Below are 22,788 nucleotides of genomic sequence, written 5' to 3'. Positions count from 1 at the left end.
GCAGGTGCAGACTACAAGTTAGGGTCTTTAACTTCTCCAGATAACCATTTCCTCATGTGAAAAGTCAGCAGGCTGTACCAGCACAATAACGTCCCATCATCTGATTCTTTCTCGTATCCAACCAGTCACCAAGTAGGCTATTTTCCTTCCATAGTCTTCCTCATCAATCCCTTCCTTGCACTACCATTATCCAGGTCCTAGACTGGAATACTTCATTCCCAGACATTGCCTCACCCTGCTCGTCGGAATACTCCAAAAATACTTCTGAAAGATTTTATAACTAATCGGCTTTCATTTTTCTATTTCCAGCTATATGTGACTGTGCACTATATGGTTCCTCTAACCTTGTCAGAGCTACGATGACCAGTGACACTACACTGACATGCTTTATTATAAAAATAGGAACATAAATAGACTTGAATCATTAACCATGTCATCAACCATAACCTGAATATAATTAGGGAGAACATCTTTATTTATTTTATCAAAACTGAATTTTTATAAGATTTTTTAAATCTATTAACTCAAATAACTTATCAAAATATTCAACACCTTTTTTAGTGGAATTATTCAATAAAAATACAATGTAAATATTCTATCAAAACCTTCTAGTGATATACAGACTAAAGTGGAAAGTTGATTATAAAAATCTTTGTGTTGGTCACAGTCACTTCCTCACATTTACACGCTTCCTGTGGCTCCATAAAGTGTCTGCGTTTGCTTTGTGAAGCAAAACCAAAGTTGCCTCTCTCCACAAAGTTCTCCGGCACACATTCTGTCCTCTGGAGCCCAACATGAAATGAAGGCTCCTGGCATGGAGATGGCTTGTCCCAAATTCTAAGCCTAAGGGTTGTTTCAAGCTAGTTGTGCATACACAAGAAGCAGAGTCCTAGACTTCGAGAAAGGAAGAGATTCTCTGGCTTACAGCCAAACCAAACAAACCACAACTATCCAATGAGAATTTTGAATAAATTTAAAACCAGTGACAATACTACTGCTAATCAGTGACCTCAGAGAGGTAAACCAGTCTCCGGGGTTTTCTGTCCCAAGGGAAAACAGCTCCACGGCCCCAAGTGAGCTCAGCTTGCTTGCCTTCTCCCCAGTGCTTGAATAGAAGGAGACATTTCTGAGAGCAAGACAGTTCTGAGGGCAGCTTAGATGGAAAATGAGGCATGAAAGGAAGAAGTGTCGCGGAGAATGGCTAGTAACATAACTGTATGGGCTTCTCTGTGTTCCCGCTCCCACCCTCAGATTCGTGAATACTAACCCCCAGTACCTCAGAGTGACCATATTTGGAGACAGGGTCTTTACAGTGGTGATTAAGTTAAAATGGGGCCATTAGGGTGGGCCCTCATCCAATACGAGTAGTGTCCTTGCAAGAACAGGAAATTTAGACAAAGACCTGAGCAGAGGGAAGACGATATGAAGGCACAGAGAGAAGATGGCCAACTACAAGCCAAGAGGAGAGGCTAAAACAGACCCCTCCCTCACAGTCCTCAGAAGGGACCACCCGCCAACACCTCGGACACCTTGACCTTGGACTTCCAGGCTCCAGAACAGTGTGAAAATAAAGTTCTGTTGTCAAAGCCATGCAGTCTGTGCTACTTTGCAATGGCCCTAGTAAACTAATACAACACCACAGAATAAGGAAGGGATCTCGCTGACTAGACTCACGTATCAACGAGGAACACTGAGGAAAGATAACGGTGGCAACTAGAATTCCCTCTCTACTATCCTCTTAAAAATAACTGTCTGAAATGAAGCATCTTCTCTGCAGGAACAGTAAGAAAAAAGGAGAGGAACAGAGCCCACAGCCTCGTGGGGATCAATCAGATCACACCTCCTTTGCTCAAAAAAAGACTTCCTTCCTCTTGCCGACTAAAAGCCAAAGTCCCAGCAGTACCAGTAAGGTCCTTCGGAATGGGGTCCAGTGCCACCTCTCCCATCTCGTGTCTGGCTTCTCTCCCCCAATTCACCCCTTTCCAGCCACACAGGTGACTCAAGCAAGCCCCACATGCTTCTGCTTCAGAGTTTTGCTTCTGTCCTTCCCCAGATACCCTCAGGCCCCCAGGTCTTTGCTCCCAGGTCACCAAGTGAGGGGAGGTCTTCCCAGATGACCCATCTGAATGCAAATCTACCTCCCCCTCCAGCTGAGCCAGACCTCCCTGCCACACACCCCCTCTCACAGCTTTTTCTCCAAGGCACACACCACATCTAAAATACTGCTTACTTGGGTGCCTGGGTTGACTCAGTCAGCTAAGCATCCGACACTTGATTTCTGCTCAGGTCATGATCTCACGATTCATGAGATCAAGCCCCGCATCGGGCTCTGTACTAACAGTGGGGAGCCTGCTTGAGATACTCTCTCCCTCTCTCTCTCCCCCTACTAGCTTGCATATTCACTGCCTCTCCCTCTTAAACAAATAAACTTTAAAAATAAAATGCTGCTTATTTGATTTGCTCATTTTCTGATTGCCTCCCAGCTTCATTTAAGAGTTTAATGCAGAGATTTTGTTTTTCTCCACTACCGTATCATCATCACCCAGTTGGTGTTCAGTAACATTTTTTGAATGAACAAATTTGTACAATCTTCCTTGCTGGGCAGAGAGATTAAGAATCTGTGCCTCAGGGGCGCCTGGGTGGCGCAGTCGGTTAAGTGTCCGACTTCAGCCAGGTCACGATCTCGCGGTCCGGGAGTTCAAGCCCCGCGTCGGGCTCTGGGCTGATGGCTCAGAGCCTGGAGCCTGTTTCCGATTCTGTGTCTCCCTCTCTCTCTCTGCCCCTCCCCCGTTCATGCTCTGTCTCTCTCTGTCCCAAAAATAAATAAACGTTGAAAAAAAAAAATTTTTTTAAAAAAAAAAAGAATCTGTGCCTCTTCCTAGTCTGTCCCTTCATCTCATTTTTACCTAGCTCCTATCTCGGCCAGTGACTCACACACAAGGAAAAGTCCCCAGGCCAAGCTTCCTGTTGCCTCTGTAGGCACACGTTGTAAGACTCTGGCCCAACTCTTCCTTCAACACTCTGCTTCCTGATGGGACTGCAGCGGGCCGGGAGATTTTCATGGCAAGGCTAGCCTAACAAGGCGTTTGCTGCCTCTTAGCTATGGATCAAGACTTGCACTCTAGACAGTGACAGGTCTCTGAGAGGAGGATATCTATAAGGGGGGATATGCTAGCCCCAGGCCAAGGAGAAGGGAGTTGAAAGCCAGCTTCACACCTTAATTATTCCTCACTATCATGCCTAGGTAAAAATCTCTTCATTTGAAGGGAAACAAATGGGAAAAACATAGAACTTTTTTTTTCTTTTTAAACCCAGAAGGAGGAAAGAATACACGAATACAAGTTAAGATACAAATCTTAACTAAAGAAAAAGGTTAAGGAAATTACAAAATATCAACTCACTGGAGTCATTTAAATAACTACTAAGATTACGTTTCAAATTAGAAATATTAACGAATATTTAGATTAAATTTTAATGAGAAAAAAGTCATGAAATCATGCTTACTTTCAAAACAGAACAGAAGCACTATATACCCAATGATTTCAGTCTGGAAAATTAGGACTACGGATGAAGAAAGTTTAAAGAAACACAGAAATACAAAGGTTCTTGTTAGCATGAAATTATACTTACTTTCTCTAATGCTGCTGTTATGCTAATAAATACATAATAAATGGCCATTTATTATACTACTAAATGCTGCTGTTATACTAATAAATACTGTTTAAATGTGAGCCAGAAAAATGCTCACACTTGCTAACATTCTGACAGGAGAGAAGACTGGGGGAGTTCCAGAACCGGCAAAATGTAGAGCTGAAGAAAACAAACGGTTCTTACCCTTGTGCCTCTTCAGCTGGGGAAAGCTGCTAATTGTAGTTGCTTGGATTATTTCCACTACAATTTGATACCTGATATTTAAAAAGAGAGAAAAAGAAAAGATTGAATAGGAAGAAAATACTATTTTCAGAGATCCTTTTAGACTGTATTTTGTACTCATCAAATAAAACACAGGAGCCGTGAATCCTGCCCAGATGTGATTAAGCATTTATAACAGGCCAGGTGCTGAGACCTTCACGTAAACTCATGAACTCGCCCCCCAACTTCATTCCCGATACCAGAAGCATCACCACCCGCCTCCTCTCTGAAGACAGAAACTTTGCGATTGTACTCAACTGCTCCTTCTCTTTCACCCACCACCACTACCCACCTCTCCCTACGTGGTAACTGTAGCCTATGGACTCTACCTTCTGAACCTGACCTATCCAATAATGTGGCCCTGAGCCACAGGTGGCCAACTCATTAAAATTTTAGTTCCTCAGCTGCACGACCCCATTTGAAGCGCTCAGTAGCCAAACGCACCTCACAGACCATACTGAACAGCACAAATAGAACATTTTCATCCCTGCAGAAAGTTCTATTGGACGGTACTGTCTGACATACTTCTCAAAGCCATCCTCTCACGTCCAGTTCCACTCCCACTCCCTTAGTGATTTCCCTCATTACTTCTCACTTAGAAGACCATTCCCGACCAACAGAATCAGAGTATCTGCTGTGGGTCCATGACATCAGTATTGTTTGAGCTCCCCAGGGAACTCTCATGCACGGAAAGAGTTAGGAACCACTGGAATAGATTATTCCACTATTATTCCACCAGGTTTACGTATGTGTAACTGAAAACCCCTCTGAGTCAGGAAAAATAAAAGTTCACACTGTTAAGTGCTGGATTTAACCCTAGAGTTGTGGCTATTTTGAGCACACGCAGCTGGCCTTTATGAACCCAAGTTCTTAAGAGCTATACAATGGTTACCAAGTACTGCCCTAATCAAAAGCCTCTAGCCTGAGTGTTTCTTAGCCCTTGATTATATTGACTAAGGGTCTGCCCATAACAAAGCCATTTAACATTAATTCTCACTCTGAACATGAACTTTGCAGCATCCAAAGATTTAATGCCACATTTGGCTGGCTTCATACGTCCTTTGGCTCTTCAACTAAAATCCAGATGACAGACATAAATTCATCATATCATAGCTATTCATGGACTCCTCACAAATTCACATCTTTTTATTCCTTCACCTGTATGATAAAAATATCGGTGCTTGCCTTTCCCCACCTCAAAGGAGAGGCTGTTAGGAGCACTGTCAGCGTGTCACTGGAGTGTGGCCACCACTGGAGACTGTGGCCACCACTGCTGGTTGCCAGCATTCTTCCTCTTTTTCTTCTTCACTAACCAGTTTTATCAGGGAAAGCAAGGCACCCAGCTAAAAATACTAACCTTCTCCCTAGCATTTAGGAATGGCCACTGAACAACATGGAGGTTAGAGGTGCTAATGCCCCAAGCACTTGAAAATCCACATATAACTTTTGATTCCTCAAAAACTTAACCAGTAATAGCCAACTGTGGACAAGAAGCCTTACTAATGGCATAAGCAGTTAACACATATACTGTATTATATACTGGATGGATTATATACTGGATGTATTTTTTTCTTTTTCAAAGATTTTATTTTTTTTTTTCATGTTTATTTTTGAGAGAGACAGAGCGTGAGTGGGGGAGGGCAGAGAGAGAGAGAGAGAGAGGGAGACACAGAATCTGAAGCAGGCTCCAGGCTCTGAGCTGTCAGCACAGAGCCCAATGTGGGGCTCAAACCCATGAATGGTGAGATCATGACCTGAGCTGAAGTTGGATGCTTAACCGACTGAGCCACTCAGGCGCCCCTACTGTATTCTTATAATAAAGCTAAAAAAAAAAAAAAAAAAAAAAAAAAAGAAAGAAAATGTTAAGAAAATACGTTTACAATATTGTTCTGCATTAATCAAAACCCTGAACCGTTCAGACCAGTGTCGCTCAAGGGTCAACTGTAGCTCTAACTTACGAAATAACAGAAGTTGCTGAGTGGGGATTCCAGGGAAGCTTTTGAAAGGGGCAGGCTCCACAGAAAAGCCCTTTCCATCTTTCATCTTTGCCCTCCCTCTGTTTTCCTGCATTAAACAAGGATGCAGCTGGATGAAGGCACAGCAGCCATGAGGATGAAAGCCACAGGCAAAGCTGGTGACATTAAGACAGGACTTTGGATCTCCAATGACATCACCCAGCCATAACAGCCCCCAGACTACTCATCCTAGGATATCTTGTTACATGAGGAAAATCAATCCCTAACTTGTTTAAGTCACTGTAAGTCAACTTGTCTCATGGCCAAATGCCATCCCAACTGATAGAGAGCTCCTTGAAGACCCCATACGTAAAGCATGGCTAAATGCACACTCACCAATGTTTTCCAAATGGGAGCCTGGGTAGGAAATTAATGATCAATAAAGACTTCTAATGAAATTGCCTTCATTCCTCCAAATAATGTTAAAGCACAACAATAGCTCCTTATGTGCTTTTTCCCTCAAGTTACTGAATGGATGAGGAAACAGCTTTTAAGAAGCATACGCAAACCTGGAATCATCAAAGTTTAACTCTCCCTGAGTCTTAAATTCAACCTCGGAATTAGGTTCTACGACTGGAAAGCACTGACTTTTCACTCAAGTGCAGCACGTTTTCCCAAACTCATCCTCGTGCGTTGCTATCTGGGTGACCTGCAAATAGACAGTTGTCCTTTCACACAGCAGTCCTAATCTCACAAACTTATCGTAAGGAAATATTTTGACAGAAACAGAAAAAAAATCATATACATGCTTATTATAGCAACTTCTACAAAGAAAAGAGATAGTCTATGGGCTCAATAGGCCTATGTTGTAGCCACACGGGAATGAACAGCACCAATATGCTCCCTGCTTTCAGGAAGCTCTGGGGATGGATCACACCAAGGGGAAAAACTTCAGTCAATAGTATGAATAATTTTAAAAACCAGATAAAAATAGATTTTAACGACACACTAATTCTAAAATGCAAAATGGTATGTACATTCATGATTTCAGGTATGTAAATATGTGGTATATGAACCAGGGCTATAATCCAAAAGAGAAATAAAGGAAAATGCAGGGCGATTGGTAGTATTACAAGTCATTTTAAGACATTTTCTAAACTGCTTCTCTATCTCTACTTATTGACCTATCTACATGCCTGCCTACCTAACTCAGCCTGTCCAAACTAAACTTACCTTCGGTACACTTTCTTCGCCTCTCCATTCCTGCACCAGCATCTATCCTTCCAGCCTCAAAATCTTATCTTAGCTCTCTTCCCGAACAGTAAAGATCAGTCTCAAAGCTCTCCTGACTTGTCCTCTGATTCTTCAAACAAGCTCCTTTCTTATTCTTCCATTTGTCACCACCCTATCTCAGGCCTTTTCACCTGTGGGTCACTGCACAAACTAGTCTAATTGTCCTCTTGACTTCAATCCTTTCTCCCATCCAAACCATCTTGAGCACCCCCTGTCAAAACATTCCTAAAAGACCACTCATCTCCTCCCTCCCCTGCTCAACACCTCCAGTGACCTCCCCTCAGTGATAACTGTACATTCCAGCCTGCATTCGCTCTGCACCTTGGCACCGGCTCTCTCATCCAACCCAGCTTCTTTTCCCCCTCCATAGAAACCTAGACTCAACCAAGGCAGTTTCTTTTTTCCCTCCCCAAGTTTTTATTTAAATTCTAGTTAGCTAACATGGAGTGTAATATTAGTTTCAGGTGTAGAATTTAGGGCATCATCATTTACATGCAATACTCAGTGCTCATCACAGGTGCCCTCCTTAATCCCCATGGCCTATCCCACCACCACCCCCCACCTCTCCTCCAGTAACCATCCGTTTGTTTTCTATAGGTAAGAGTCTATTTCTTGGTTTGCCTCTCTTTTTAACCCCTATGTTCATTTGTTTCTTAAATTCCACACATAAGTGAAATTATATGGTGTTTGTCTTTCTCTGACTTATTTCACTTAGCCTAATAGTCTCTAGCTCCACACATGTCATTGAAAATGGCAAGATTTCATTCTTTTTGATGGCTGAGTAATATTCCATTGTATGTATTTGCCACATCTTCTTTATCCATCAGTCAGTGGACATTTGGGCTCTTTCCGTAATTTGGCTATTGTTGATAATGCCGCTAGAAACATCGGGGTGCATGTACCCCTTCAAATCTGCATTTTTGTATCCTTTGGGGAAATAACTATTAGTGCAACTGCCAGATCATAGGGTAGTCCTATTTTTAACTGTTTGAGGAACCTCCATACTGTTTCTGAGAGTGGCTGCACCAGTTTGCATTCCAACCAACAGTGTAAGAGGCTTCTCCTTTCTCTGCATCCTCACCAACACCTGTTGTTTCCTGAGTTGCTAACTTTAGCCATTCAACCAGAACCACACTGACTTTCCAGGCTTTTGCTCATGCTGTTTCCTTCTAGAAACAATCTCCTTACTTGTCCTCTTAACTAGATCTTACATACAATGCTACTTCCTTCTAGTTCACATTAATATTTCTCTTCTCTGAAATACTAGATTACTTCTGCTCTATAATAGTTCCTATTTACCTACTATTTTATATTGCTATTTTGAAGAGTCACATTTCTACAAAGAGTGCTATGAACTTAAGAAATGGTATGTCTAGTCCTTTCAGGGCCTAACACTTCTCTGAGAAATAACACACCTGAGCCTAAAATAAAATTGCAGCTTTGTCTATAAGAAAGATATGCTACCTTTTTTCTCCCCAACTAAATAAATCAGGAGCCTCTTGAAGACAGGGATTGTGTCTTGTATTCCCCAATATGACCTAGCTTGGCACTAAACACAGGACAGGCACTCAGTAAATATTAATGAATACTACGGACTGAATGTTTTATTCCTCCAAAATCCATACGTTGTAGCCTAATCCCCCCCAATGTGATGGTATTTGGAGGCGGGGACTTTTGGAAGGTGATTAGCCCTTGTCAGTGGTGCTCTCATAAAGGAGATGTGTGCCTATAATTAAAACAGACCCCAGAGAGCTCTTTCCATTTTGTGAGGTTACAATGAGAAGAAGGCCCTCTATAAATCAGGAAGTCGGCCCTCACCAGACACCCAATATCCGGCCCCTCGATCTTGGACTTCCCAGCCTCCAGAGCTATGAGAAATGTCTGTTGTTTAAGCCACCCAGCCTGTGGTATTTTTGTTACAGCAGCCCAAACTAAGACAAGAAGCTAAATTAATATGCGTTAACATCTGTAAAACTAAACAGGTACAAATAATATTCTGAACAATCTGTTCTCTTGATATTCTTGTGATTCATGCTCTGGAACAAATGAGTCATCAATGGTACTGAAGAAATACGTGCTATTTGAGTGAAGAGTTAAATTTCTTAAATGAATCCATAAAATTATGTAATACCAGCTAACATTTATAGATTCCTCTCATCAGGTACCAGGTACCTGTTTAGATATCTTATCTCATTTAATCCTCCTAATAGGTATTGTAATTATCCCCACATTAGAGAGGAAGAATTTGTTCAGGAGGATTAAGAAATCTATTCAAGTCTCATTGTTTTTATGTACTAGAGCCAAAATTATAACCTGGGGTGCTGCCTGATTCCAAAGCTCATGTTCTTAACCATTTCCTGCTACCCTAAAATTCAATGTGGGTTCATGTTTATTCATCTCAGTCCTTTCCAAGGATAAAAGCATGGTCAATGCCAGGTCATCTTTGCAGCCTCACTGCCTTCTATATCCCTCGTGGATACCGTTTTCCTGCCAAACCAGACCACATATAATACCCTAACATATTCGGCTCTTTCCTGACTCCCAGCCTTTGCTGTTTCTTCTCCCTCTTGCACACCACCTCTCTCCATTATCTGCTGAAATCCTCTTTGTTCCAAAACAGTCAGTTCATAGCATTCCTCTCTGAAGCTCTCCAATTCCTATCCTCTACGGCATAAGCCTCCTACCCACTCTTCAGCACTTTGCACTCCACTTCTGGTCTTAATACCTTGCTTCACATTTAGTGATTTGTATCCACATGGGTCTCCTATGCCGGACTACTAACACCTTGATGGCAGGGGAATAAATCGAAGGATGCAGAACCAATTCATCTTTATATACACCAAACCCTCCTCACACATAACAGGCATTTGAAGATGGATTATTGAGGGGCGACTGGGTGGCTCAGTCAGTTAAGCCCCCCAACTTCAGCTCAGGTCATAATCTAGTGGTTCAAGAGTTCGAGCCCCGTGTCCAGCTCTGTGTTCCCTCTCTCTCTCTGCCCCCACCCTCCTCGTGCTCAGTCTCTCTCTCAAAAATAAAGACATTTTTAAAAAATGAAGATGATTACTGAATTTGTAAAATTCACCCTCACTTGATACCAAAAGATGAAGTGGGAAATGAGTGACTTTCATTCTCAACAAAAGCACACACTATATACAGTTGACCTTTGAGCAACATTTTAAGTATGTGGGTCTGCTTATAGGCAGGGTTTTCTCAAAATAGTACAGTACTACAAATGTATTTTCTTTTCCTTATATTTTCTTTTTTGCTTGTTTATTTATTTTGAAAGAGAGAGAGAGAGAGAGAGAGAGAGAGAGAGAGAGAACGAGCAGGGGAAGGGCAGAGACAGAGGACAGAAGATCTGAAGCAGGCTCTGCGCAGACAGTGGAGAGCCCAATGTGGGGCTCGAACTCACAAACCATGAAATCATGATCTGAGTTGAAGCTGGACACAACCAACTGAGCCACCGAGGTGCCCCACATTTCCTTATATCATCTTAACATTTTTTCTCTAGCTTATTGTAAGAATACAATATGTGATACTCAGAACATACAACATACGTGTTGATTGAGTGTACATGCTACCAGTAAGGCTGCCAGAGTCAACAGCATATTAGTCATTCAATTTGGGGGGAGCCCAAAGTTATATGCAGATTTTTGACTGCACGGGGGGTTGGCATCCTGACCCTATGTTTTTCAAGGGTCAATGTATATCCAAATGCTGGCTATCCCTCATGGCACAGGCTTCCTAGTCTGGAAGCCAGCTCTTCAGGGATAGTTAGCATTCACTCAGCTTTCTTCATCCAGAGGAGCACACGGCCTTGTTGGTGCCAAGTTTAGTTCAAGAATCTGGAGTACCAATATTTGTGAACATTCTCTTGATCAGAAATGCAGAGCTATAACATGTGTTTTTCCAAAACAATACTGTGAGTGCCAATATTAAGAGCAAGCCACTAATAAGATTTGGCTCTTTCCCAACTATGGCAAGATCTTACTTCCAGTATCTCTTGTCCCAAAGACAAGGAAAAAGTCACATGACGACAGCTATCCCCTGCCCAAGTTATGACCTCACTTCTCTTTAGTTTTATGGGGGGGGGGGGGGAGAGGCACAGGGAGAGAGAGAGAGAGAGAGAGAATCACAAGCAGACTCCACACTGTCAGCACAGAACCTGACATGAGGCTCTATCTCATCACCGTGAGATCATGACCTGAGCCAAGATCAGGAGGCGGAAGCTTGGACAACTGAACCACCCAAACATGCCACCTCTCTTTAATTTTGAACACTTAGCTACAGTAGTGAAGACTCAGAACAGGTTTTTATTCTTCAATTCTTCCCACCGTCTCACACTGACCTGAAATGCTACAAAATTCGTCCTCAAAATAACCACCTTAGTAATATATACATTTATTGCCTGTTACTGTCAATTGTTCACAACAGCTTTGGGATTCTATTAGAATTGGTTTCTAAGTTATTTACACACACAGCCCCAAATATCAGCCTCCTCCTGTAATTTCGTTACACACACCTTACATAGATTTTTTAAAAGTTGGGGCGCCTAGGTGGCTCAGTCAGTTGAGTGTCCAATTCTTGACTTCAGCTCAGGTCATGATCCCAGGGTTGTGGGATCGAGCCTCATGTCAGGCTCTGCGCTGAGCATGGAGCCTGCTTAAGATTCCCTCTTTCTCTCCCTCTGCCCCTCTCCCCCACTGTGTTCTGTCCAAAAAAAGAAAAAAAAGAAAAAAAAAACCCACATTATCTTAGAGCTGTCTTGGGCACTCACATGAGAGTCAAAGGCTGAACAAATCCTAGTCTTGGGTGTACAATATGGTAAATGGTTTAAAATAGGTTTTATACTAAAATTAGCAATGACATATTATAGATTAGAATACCATATACATAAAAATGTTTTTTTAAAAAAACTAAAACCTGAAAATAATGTTTTTTGGGGTTTTTTTTTTTGAGAGAGAGAGAGAGGGTGCAAGTGAGTAAGGAGCAGAGAGAGAGAGAGAGAGAGAGAGAGAGAGAGAGAAAAGCAGGGCTCACCTGAAACAGGGTTCATGCTCACCTGATCACCTGATGCGGGACTTGAACTCACAAACTGCAAGATCATGGCCTGGAGCTGAAGTCAGATGCTTAACTGACTGAGCCACTCAGGCGCCCCAAAATAATGTTTTTCTTTTTTTTTTTAATATAAAATTTATTGTCAAATCGGTTTCCATACAACACCCAGTGCTCATCCCAACAGGTGCCCTCCTCAATGTCCATCACCCACCCTCCCCCTCCCTCCCACCCCCCATCAACCCACAGTTTATTCTGTTTTTAAGAGTCTCTTATGGTTTGGCTCCCTCCCTCTCTAACTTTTTTTTTCCCTTCCCCTCCCCCATGGACCTCTGTAAAGTTTCTCAGGATCCACATAAGAGTGAAAACATATGGTATCTGTCTTTCTCTGTATGACTTATTTCACTTAGCATAACACTCTCCAGTTCCATCCATGTCGCTACAAAAGGCCCTATTTCATTCTTTCTCACTGCCAGGTAGTTTTTCAAGTTGCCACAGGCTACTCTGTCTTAGGCTAGGGATAATGTTTTCATTGAGAGGGACTTCAGTTAAAGCATTTGAGAAGAAATAAAGGCATGGTGATTTCAGCAGCTACGCTGAAGCTGTTTCCCAGCTTGGTATATCAGAGTAGTTAAGCACACAAGCTCCAGCACTAGGTGGCCTGGGTTCAAATCCTGCTTCTGACACTTACTGCGTCACCCTGAAGAAATTACTTACGCTTTCTCTCAAAAGTCCTCATTTGTAAAAAGAAAAATAACAGTATTTTTCCTCATAGAAAAGAAGATTGACGAAGATTAAATGAGATAACACCTTTAAAATATTTGGGATAGTGCCTGACCCACAGTGAGAGTTCAATAAATATTAACCCGTACTGCCACTGGTTGACTCTTTAGACACACAGTATTTAAGGAGATGAGGTATGTGAATGTTTGTAAAATACATACAAAAAAATTTTTGAGTAGCCTTACTTTTTTCATGATTATGTGTCTCAGCCTCATCAACTTAAGGCCACCAAGAGTCACTGAAGCCCAACAAAATCAGGCTTACTGACTCATTTCAATAAGCAAGAAGAACCATGGGATGTCTCCCCAAACAGAGGAAAAGACGGGTTCTCTGGGATTCCGGGGGAAGCGTGGAGTGTCTATGAAATTGAAATGAAGCAGCATGGTGACAGGTTCAAAGCAGAATGACATAAATCATCACCTTCACATAGACCCAAGGCCCCTTTTCCCTGGAGACTACAAAGTTATGATAAACATGGAATGGTTAGTCTAGTAAACCCTTATCTGCAGCTGTAAAGCTGAGTTACAAATGAGGGTGCTTCTCTGTGTCAAAGTGACTGAAACCCTCCAGGCAAGAATAGGAAGTGTCACTCTTACAGATATAATTTCAAATGGTGACGTCTGAGACTTGAGAGAGCCAAGTTTCTCAGTGAGTCAGAAAGCGGGAGTCATTCAGAGAAGGTTATCATCATGACATTTTACAGCCACTGTGTATACTTGGAAAAAAAATATTGCTCCCTGTGAACTCTGTAGCTGGCTTTAGTATCTGTTATTCCAACGTGATAAATGGCTGGGCAGATTTTACTTCCTCAGTCTGAGCCCATTTTTACTTTCTCCAAAGTAACCTGTATTCATTGAAGAAAATGAGAAAATACACAAAGCACGACATTCAACATCCATCACAATTAACATCTGGTAGGTACTTATAGACTTCTATTCAAACATTTTTTTTTGTTTTATAAGACTAGATTTATGCTATAAAAAGCCTTAGAGCCTTTTCATTTTATCAATTCATACTATCTTCCAAACCTATTAAATACTCTGATACGACACCATTGTCATGTGGCAACCCATCGTACGGATGTGTCCACATTTTTTTAACCCGACACTAATTGTCAAGCATTTTAGTTACTTTAAGGTTTTCTCTATTTTAAATAAAATTACAAGAAACATTCTTAGAGAAATCTTTTCACACGTTCGTGATTATTTCCTGAAGATAAATTCTTATGATGAATAATAACTATCAAAAAGAATGCACATTTTGCGACCTGCTTTTCATATTGTAAAACTGTGTTACAGAGAGGCAAGAATTCATACTCCTACCAGCAGGACATGAAGTTGTTTGTTCTTCTACATCCCTGCCAACACCAGGTGTCAAATTTTTAATCTTCACCAATATCGCGAACAAAGAAAAATATCTCAATTTCGTTTTTATGTCTTAGTGCTACTGAGGATAACAAGGTTCTGAGCTCTTTTCACTAGGTGTGTTTAACGGTATAGAGCAGGGCAGGCCAGGGACTGGAGCACAAGCAGGGGACATGTTTTCAGTCAGGACTCAGAGGAGTAAGAGGCGCTTTCCACTAATGGGGCTTTTAAACCTGCTTTCCACTTTACTAGTGTGTAGAAGGCAGCGGATTACACGGAAAGACTAGGCATGCTTCCTAACCTTCTTCCATTTGTGACACACGTGGCAAATGATAGGATTTGAACAGAACACCGAGGCAATCAGCCATCCCAGGCCCTACCCAGACACCTGGAGGGCTGAGGACACCTTTATCTTCACATGCCTATACATGCGTCACACCAGTTAGAAAGTTCTGGACCACAGCAGCCTGAGGTATCCTAAACTTACATAAACACACATCCACGATTCATGTTATGTGTACAGAAAATAACCTGGAAATCTCTATGCCAAGTTATTAACAGTTGTCATCTGTTTGCAATGTGACTTCTATTTTCTTCTTCTCGTATAAATTGTCCTAAAATAACAGGTTACCATACATTCATTTCCTAGTTCCCCGAAGTCTATGGAAATTACATGTTACAAAAAGCAAGCAAAGCTACGTCACCACTGACCAGCTGGTGTCTTTCAGTTAACCTGAAGAAAGCCAAAATTTTTCTCTCTGCTACCTGTATCTGGTTTTTACTAGTGTTCCTCATATCTTTATATTAGCTATTAATGTCACCATAAAGTAGTTATAGACCCACGTATAGCACCACTGTAGTCCATTCTCAATTTCTAAATAAAGCATTTTCATTCAGAATGTTTACTGAATATCATCCTAAGTTGTCTAGTTTTTTTTTTTTAAGTTTTTATTTATTTTGAGAGAGACGGAGACAGTATGAGTGGGGTGTGGGGGGACAGAGAGAGAGAGAGGGAGAGAGAGAATCCCAAGTAGGCTCTGCTCTGTCTGCATAGAGCCCCATATAGGGCTCGAACTGACGAAACTGTGAGATCATGACCTGAGCCAAAACCAAGAGGCAGACACTCACTCAAATGACTGAGCCACCCAGGCACCCCTTAAGTTGCCTAATTTTATGTTCTGTATTGAAAATGACTTACTGACTTATACACTTTAAGTTTTTCTGAAATAAGACACTGTGTTGCCTCTTCTGATGCATTAACCCTATTGAAGTGACCATCGGAGAATTCTGTTGCCTTCTCCTGATCACTGTATCTTTAGGTCTTATTGGGAGCCTAGCATGTCCTGAGAACTGTGCTGAGGCATTGTGTGCATTATCTCATTTAATTATCACAACAGTCTTAGGAAATAGGAACTATTTCCTCCATTTCACAGTTAAAACTGAGGCTCAGAGTGTACAGGACTCCTCAGGGCCATGCAGCCTATAAGCAGAAAAGCCACGTGCAGACCAGGTCTGTGAGACCCAGGCCTGTCTGACTCGAGCCCATGTTTGTGGGTACAGTCCACTTCAGATGCTGGACTGGTCGCTGTAGGTTGACTTCTTGTGTTGTTAACCTCATCTTCCTCTAGAAGAATTGTGAGTCTGTCTACTGCAGGGTCATCAGAGACAGAACTTGTGTGGCCTCCACCCAGTGCTGTGCTGGAGACAGCTCACAAGGCTCGTGTTGGCTCACGAGAGCTGCCTGTTAACTTTTCAGGAATTAAAGTCCACCATGATTAAAATTACACAAACTGGCAATTAAATTACACTTTTTTTATTTTTTATTTTTTTTGAAAGTGTACTTATTTATTCAAGCAATCTCTACACCCAATGTGGGGCTCAAAATCATGACCCCAAGATCAAGAGTCATGTGCTCTTCTGACTGAGCCAGCCAGGAGCCCCTAATTTACACTTTTTAAAAAGGTAAAAGTACTTAAAACTCATCATTTCCTAACAATTCCATTTTTCTATAATCTGTGTTCAAGGTTATTTACATGGATTGTATGAGCATGGTGGAGACACTATGTATAAAATGGCGTGCGACTGCGAATCTCTTCCCGAGGACGTCACGCTTAGTGATTCACACCACAGAAACCAGCAAATGCTCCACGTCAGGGTTTCTTACCCCTCCCGGCAAAAGCCAGTTATTAAAAATTACCAGCACACCACTTCTACACTCTTTGCTACCATTCCTTCAATGTACCTTGGGAATCATAAATTTCTTTTCTGTTGAGTAGGGACCGAGCGCCACAACTTTTATTTTAAAGAAAAGAGCACTACTCATTCACCCCACCATCACCTCTTGATGTTTCGTTCTAAGTAGAAGAGGCTCCATCCCTGGCCTCCCTCCACCTCTCCCTCACCACCTCTTCTACGCCCTAGAGAGGGAAAAGGTCTTTAATCTGACCACAGAGGAGGAGGAACTGGCCACGTGAAGCACAGCCCTTCTGTTCTCCTTCCTCTTAAGAGCAGGTGTTCTCTGCCTCCAACGGCAGCCAGCAAGTAGACTCGGCACCTGCCAGAAAGAGGGGGAAGGAGGGAGAATCAGGGACAAAGCCAGGTGGGAAAGAATGTCTGATTTTGAGACTCAGTTTTGGAGAGTCACTACTTGCATATATAAACTACACTCTCCATCATCTATCAGTAATAAGAGCACACTTTTTGGCCTTCATTTGGCTTATTCCTTGGACCTGGAGGGGTTCAGACCTCAGGATGGAGACAGGAACATTGCTATTCATTAGGCACCCTCAAACCCCCAAATAAAACACTGCATTCTAGTGGGCCACAAGTAATTGATCAGTGTTCATGATGAAATTAAATCTATTTGCAATCCTTGGTCTAATGACTGTAACAACAACAACAGTAGCACCTAACAATTAGAAATATGCAGATCCTGGGCTAAATGCTTCACATAAACTAACTCATGGTCCTCGCTGTCATTCATAAAGCAGATACACCTTACCCACAGTGCCAGTGTTGCCCCAATTATAAGCGCATCATGAATTCTTTAATTTCAGAGAGATCAGAAACTTCCTCATACCAAAATTTCCCTTTCTTGTATCAAATTTTCCATCGCTGTCAATCTTCCCTCCCAAATGAAGATATTTTATTTTCTGATATGTTTAACTCCCACCTCCCTGCCCTCTGCTATTTCTCAGACACCAACGGAAGGAATCATAATCTGCAGTCAGTGTACTTTTACTTTTTATAAAACTGAGAGATCTTTTTGAACGTTTTCCATCAGCAGCCTTGGGTTTTAATGCATTTTTTAAAACTAAATTTATATTCATTTATTCTTTTCATAAAAATCTGCCAAGTTCCTCTTTGTTTTACACTTCGTGATTTCTCATCTCCTTGTCCACGCACACTAACCTTCGCTTCGCAGTTTATATTTGCTTAACTGATTTCTGACACGGTGTAGCAGTTTGAAGGTATGCTTGATTTCTTTTTCCATGTTCCTCTGTAACATAATCCAATTTTACTGCTCAAGAATCACAATAAATCTTCAGAATCACTGTTCAGAACACTATTCAAACAATTTAAATTCTTCTACTCAGAAGCATGTGATTTTAAGAATTTTAATATTTTTAGTGTATTATCTTCACGTGCAAATGTACCTAAACTAATTCAGAGATGAAAATCTATCCCCTTAATATTTGAAGAAAAACTATTTAGCAAACTCCCTCAGTAACCCACTCCACTGTTCGTTATGATCTCTAAAATTAATCTATTATGCGCATCACCTATTCTTTATCCTAGTAAAACAGAAAACACATCAATCTCGGTCCACACTCAATAAAAGGTTTCCTTCATTTCTCCAAGTTAAATAATACTTATCCTTTTTAATTCTAAACCTTTCATTATTAGAATTTCTTCCCTACTATTTTTAGATTCGCCATGTTGCTCTTTAAATAAGGGGTCAGAAATAAATCCAGAACTGAAAAATCTAATGAAGACTGGCCTGGCAGCAAATGAAATTACAGCAGTCACAGGCTGCTCTGATTTTCTTCATTACTCCTGTTTCTCTGGCAGTCTATCACCATCTCACTAACAAATGATGGTACTTCTGATGGGACTGTTCTCTGCGCAAGGACTAGTGCCTGAAAAGGCTCCTAGACAGAAAAGAATTATCTCCACATTTGTGGGAAATCCCACAAGGCTGGGGCCGAGTGTCACTGCTGTCTTTTGCCCACCTGGCTAGTAGGCTACTCAGCTTTACATGTGGGATTTTAAGTCAGACAGACCTGAGTTCAAATCCCAGCTGTTACTTATTAGTTAAGTGATCCAAGGCAAGTCACTTTACCTCCTTCAACTATATGATGAGTAGTGGTACTTAATTCACATGGTTGTTACAATGGTCAGATGGTAAGAAGCTGACCCTGTATTTAATGCATATGAGATATTCAATAAATGGCAGCTTCAAAACAAAGAAGTTTTCCCTTTCTTGAGCATGTGCTTGGCATCTCTTGAACTCTGGCAAATGTCCAGTCCAGGAAAGCAGTATTTGTCCAATGTATGCATGGGATGTAGCACTCTCCTGCCTTGCTACAACTGTACAACATAGAGTACTAGACCAAAAACCATCCCACCACCCAGACGGGCAGTGGGAAATCTGGTCAGTTGTCCTTGAAAATCCTCCATCAACATGACATTCCAATTCCTGGCTCTTGTTTTGTTAGCCGAGTGGATCACTGCTTCTACCAGAAGACACTGGAAAATTTAAAATGTTGTGCCAGTCCAGCCACCACATCCTCACTTCAACATCTTGGATGCCAGAAAAGAAGAAAAAGGAAATAGCTACAAAGGACAGTGGAATATCCAGCTGTAATTTTTTTTAAAGCCTGGGTGATTCTAATATATAGTCAAGGTCAAAAACACCTGGTTTAGTGTTCTTGAAGGGAGCATTTCTAGCTCTATAATCTTACTGTAAAAGCAGCTCATGCTGACTCAGAAAAAAACAAACTACCACGGAACTACAAATATCACCATCAAAGTTTTTTTGGTTTGGTTGTTTTTGATGCATTTCAACCCAACAGAGTTTAATGACTTGCTTCCTTTAGAAAATATGCATCTATCTCCCAAATATGTATGAAATAAAAGCGGATGACTTCATCAACTGCTTAGTCTAAATAAGATACATTCCCTGCCTTAGGCAGGCTATCTCAAAATCTTACTGAGACCAATGTGAAGACAGTAACCTAAAATGCTAATAAAGTCAGGCAGCAGAGGACTCTAATGGTACAAGAAAAATAACAGAATAGTTCAGACTATGATTGAAAAAAGCAGCTCCATTAGTGTCAGGCAGCTGATAAGCTTCATCGATGCTGGCTTTAGACAGGAGTCCGATAAAAAGCAGTGTTGACTCTCAATAACAGTAAGCAGACCTGAGCCCTGAATAGAGCGCAATTTTTCTATCAGATAAATAAGCAGCCAAGTAGCCAGGTTATTTGTGCAACATCACCTTTTTTGAACAAAAAGATCAACCTCTGCCACTGCAGAGTTGTTCCTGGTCTCCTTTCTAGTGCAATCTGTGCAAGAAGCAGAGAATACAGGGAAGCCTTTAGGTTACCTTCAGATACAGTGAATGCGGATACTGCCCCCTGGATAAAAGATATACCAGTGCCATATCAAACAGAAATGCCAAGCATTTTCTCTTACAGCAAAGTCCAAGGAACTGTCTCATAGTCATAGGTCAGGGCAGGATGCCTCAGGATAATTCAGTATTTTTTTTAACTTCAAGTATACATTTATTTTTTTTTCCAGTCTAGTATTATGAATTTTAATTTTTTTAATATGAAATTTATTGTCAAGTTGGTTTCCATACAACACCCAGCGCTCATCCCAACAGGTGCCTTCCTCAATGCCCATCACCCACTTTCCCCTCCCTCCCACCCCCCCATAAACCCCTCTCTTAAAAAGTGAGAATAGGGGCACCTGGGTGGCTCAGTCGGTTAAGTGTCCGACTTCGGCTCAGGTCATGATCTCGTGGTCCGTGAGTTCAAGCCCCGCATCGGGCTCTGTGCTGACCGCTCAGAGCCTGGAGCCTGTTTCAGATTCTGTGTCTCCCTCTCTCTCTGACCCTCCCCCATTCATGCTCTGTCTCTCTCTGTCTCAAAAATAAACAAACTTAAAAAAATAATAATAATAAATAAATAAATAAATAAATAAATAAATAAATAAAAAGTGAGAATAAACTGAGGGTTAATTCAGCATTTATAAGAGTATTCAGAAAGTAACTCTGGGGGTACCTGGGTGGCTCAGGTTAAGCGTCCGACTTCGACTCAGGTCATGATCTTGCAGTTCATGAGTTTGAGCGCCCCTCCCACTCCCTGCCCCAGACCCCGGTTGGGCTCTGTGCTGACAGCTCAGAGCCTAGAGCCTGCTTCCGATTCTGTGTCCCCCTTCTCTCTCTGCCCCTCCCCCATTATGCACTGTCTCACTTTGTCTCTCAAAAATAAATAAATGTTAAAAAAAATTTTTACAAGAAAGAAAGTAACTCTGGATGTGCATATCTTTCATTGAGAAAAATGCCTTCACAGTATTTCTTCCCCCAGGTTCTTCAGGGGCCAAGCTTGTTGAGGAGGCTATCTATGCTTCAGGATTACCATGATCTCATAATTTTTGCTGTCTACTCTAAGAATTTTGCAGCCCTTCCAAAGTAAGCCATCAACGTATTTCCCAAGACGTTCATGAGGAACTGAGTTTACCAAGAGGCAGAGGGCAGAAAAACAGGTCATTCCAGTTGTGCTCAGTCATTACATAAACATAACTCAATCTGAAAATGTATTCTTTTTGTTTCTAATAGAATGGGCACTTTAAGAATTTGATTATCTAATCACCAAAGTACCTCCAAGGGTCCTCCCAATGGACTCTGAACTTTGTGGGCAACAGACCCCAGCAGTGAAGTGGACTGCTGCGGAGGGCACAAAAGAGCAGAGGAATATATATGGGATTGGAGTAATGCACAGAAGGAGACCCCTTCCTGGTGTCTTGTACTCTATCACCCCTTGCTGGGGGCAGGTATACAGTGGGGAGAGATGGAGGTAGGAAGAGGTTAAGAATCCACAACATTTTATTTTACTCTATCAAGTCACTGATACTGCTTCTGCAGATGCTCAACGGTACCTCAAAAAGGCATTCTTTAAAATGCAAACAGCCCAAACGGTCCATCAACTGACGGACGAATAAACAAAATGTGGTATATTCACACAATGGAATATTATTCAGCCAACGAAAGAAATGAAGTATTGATACATACCACAACATGGATGACCCCTGAAAATACCATACTGAACAGAAGAAGCCACGCACAAGAGGCCACATGTTGCATGATTCCATTTATATGAAATGTCCACAGAGGCAGAAAGTAAATTGGGGGCTGCCAAGGGCTGGGGGCAGGAGCAACGGGCAGTGACTGCTAATGGGTACAAGGTTTCTTTTCAGAATGATGAAAACATTCTGGAATTGGAGGTAATGGTTGCACAGTCTGAATACACTAAAAACCACTGAATCACACACTTTAAAATGGTGAATTTAATGGGTTGTAAACTGCATCTCAAGGTTTAAGCAAAAAATAAAAACACTGTTCAGTTCAGCATTTCTACTGCCCCTTAAGCCTCTCAGTGATCAACAGAGGGCCTGCCTCTCAACACAACCAGTGCGTTAGCCTTTAGTACTGCCCTATTTATGACATCAGGAGAAAGTGGTCTTACGGAAAGAGTGAAGCGCTCATGCCATTTTTGTTTCATCATTATAAAGGGAAAATGTCAAATCAGGATTTCTGGTGTTATCTTTAGCCGCTCAGGTGAAGGCAGTCCAAAATGCTCCTACTGTGGCAAAAGCAAGCTGTCTCATCATCCTGGGGCTTTTATTTTTTTAAAGGTCAATTTTTGCTGAGTTACTTCTTTACCTACTAGATAATGAACTGCCAACATTACGATATCTATGGCATTTCAAATAGTTCTGAGTCTTTGATTAGTACATTTTGAAAATGGTAGACTATTAATTTTAATCAAGATCCATTCATCTTATAATACAGAACTGGGCTAGAGTACCAATGGTTGACCGTCCAAAATAATTACTTCTGATTTTAAAAAGTCTTTTGGTACCTTTTTGTTACATGGTTATCTAGGTCAACATGTGTGCAGTGCTGGGACTTTTTTGTTTGGTACACAAAATGGAACACTCATTCATAAGTCTAGAAGTAGAATGAATACTGATTCAGGTAAGTACCTGCCACCATTGGTCCTAGATTGTTATCTTAAACTCCCTTGGGAGTTACCAAATGGTCCACATATGACTATATTGTGGAAAGACTGCTTGACAGGGAAAAAGTACTTAGGAATGCCTACCTCCACAATTTAGCAACATGAAGTACCATCTGC

General features: G+C 41.5%; 1 protein-coding gene across 3 annotated transcripts in view; it reads right to left on the bottom strand.

Annotated features, from left to right (window-relative positions):
- Positions 1-22,788, bottom strand: part of SNX25 (sorting nexin 25) — a 132,938-nt gene that overhangs the window by 59,352 nt on the left and 50,798 nt on the right. For all 3 annotated transcript variants that reach the window (XM_045453754.1, XM_045453741.1, XM_045453746.1), the window contains exon 6: positions 3,835-3,905. In XM_045453754.1, coding sequence (XP_045309710.1) covers positions 3,835-3,905 — 71 coding nt within the window. The remainder of the gene's footprint in view (positions 1-3,834; positions 3,906-22,788) is intronic.

Source organism: Leopardus geoffroyi, chromosome B1, assembly GCF_018350155.1.
Source record: "Leopardus geoffroyi isolate Oge1 chromosome B1, O.geoffroyi_Oge1_pat1.0, whole genome shotgun sequence".
NCBI lineage: Eukaryota > Metazoa > Chordata > Mammalia > Carnivora > Felidae > Leopardus > Leopardus geoffroyi.
This window is presented reverse-complemented; position numbering and strand designations above follow the sequence as displayed.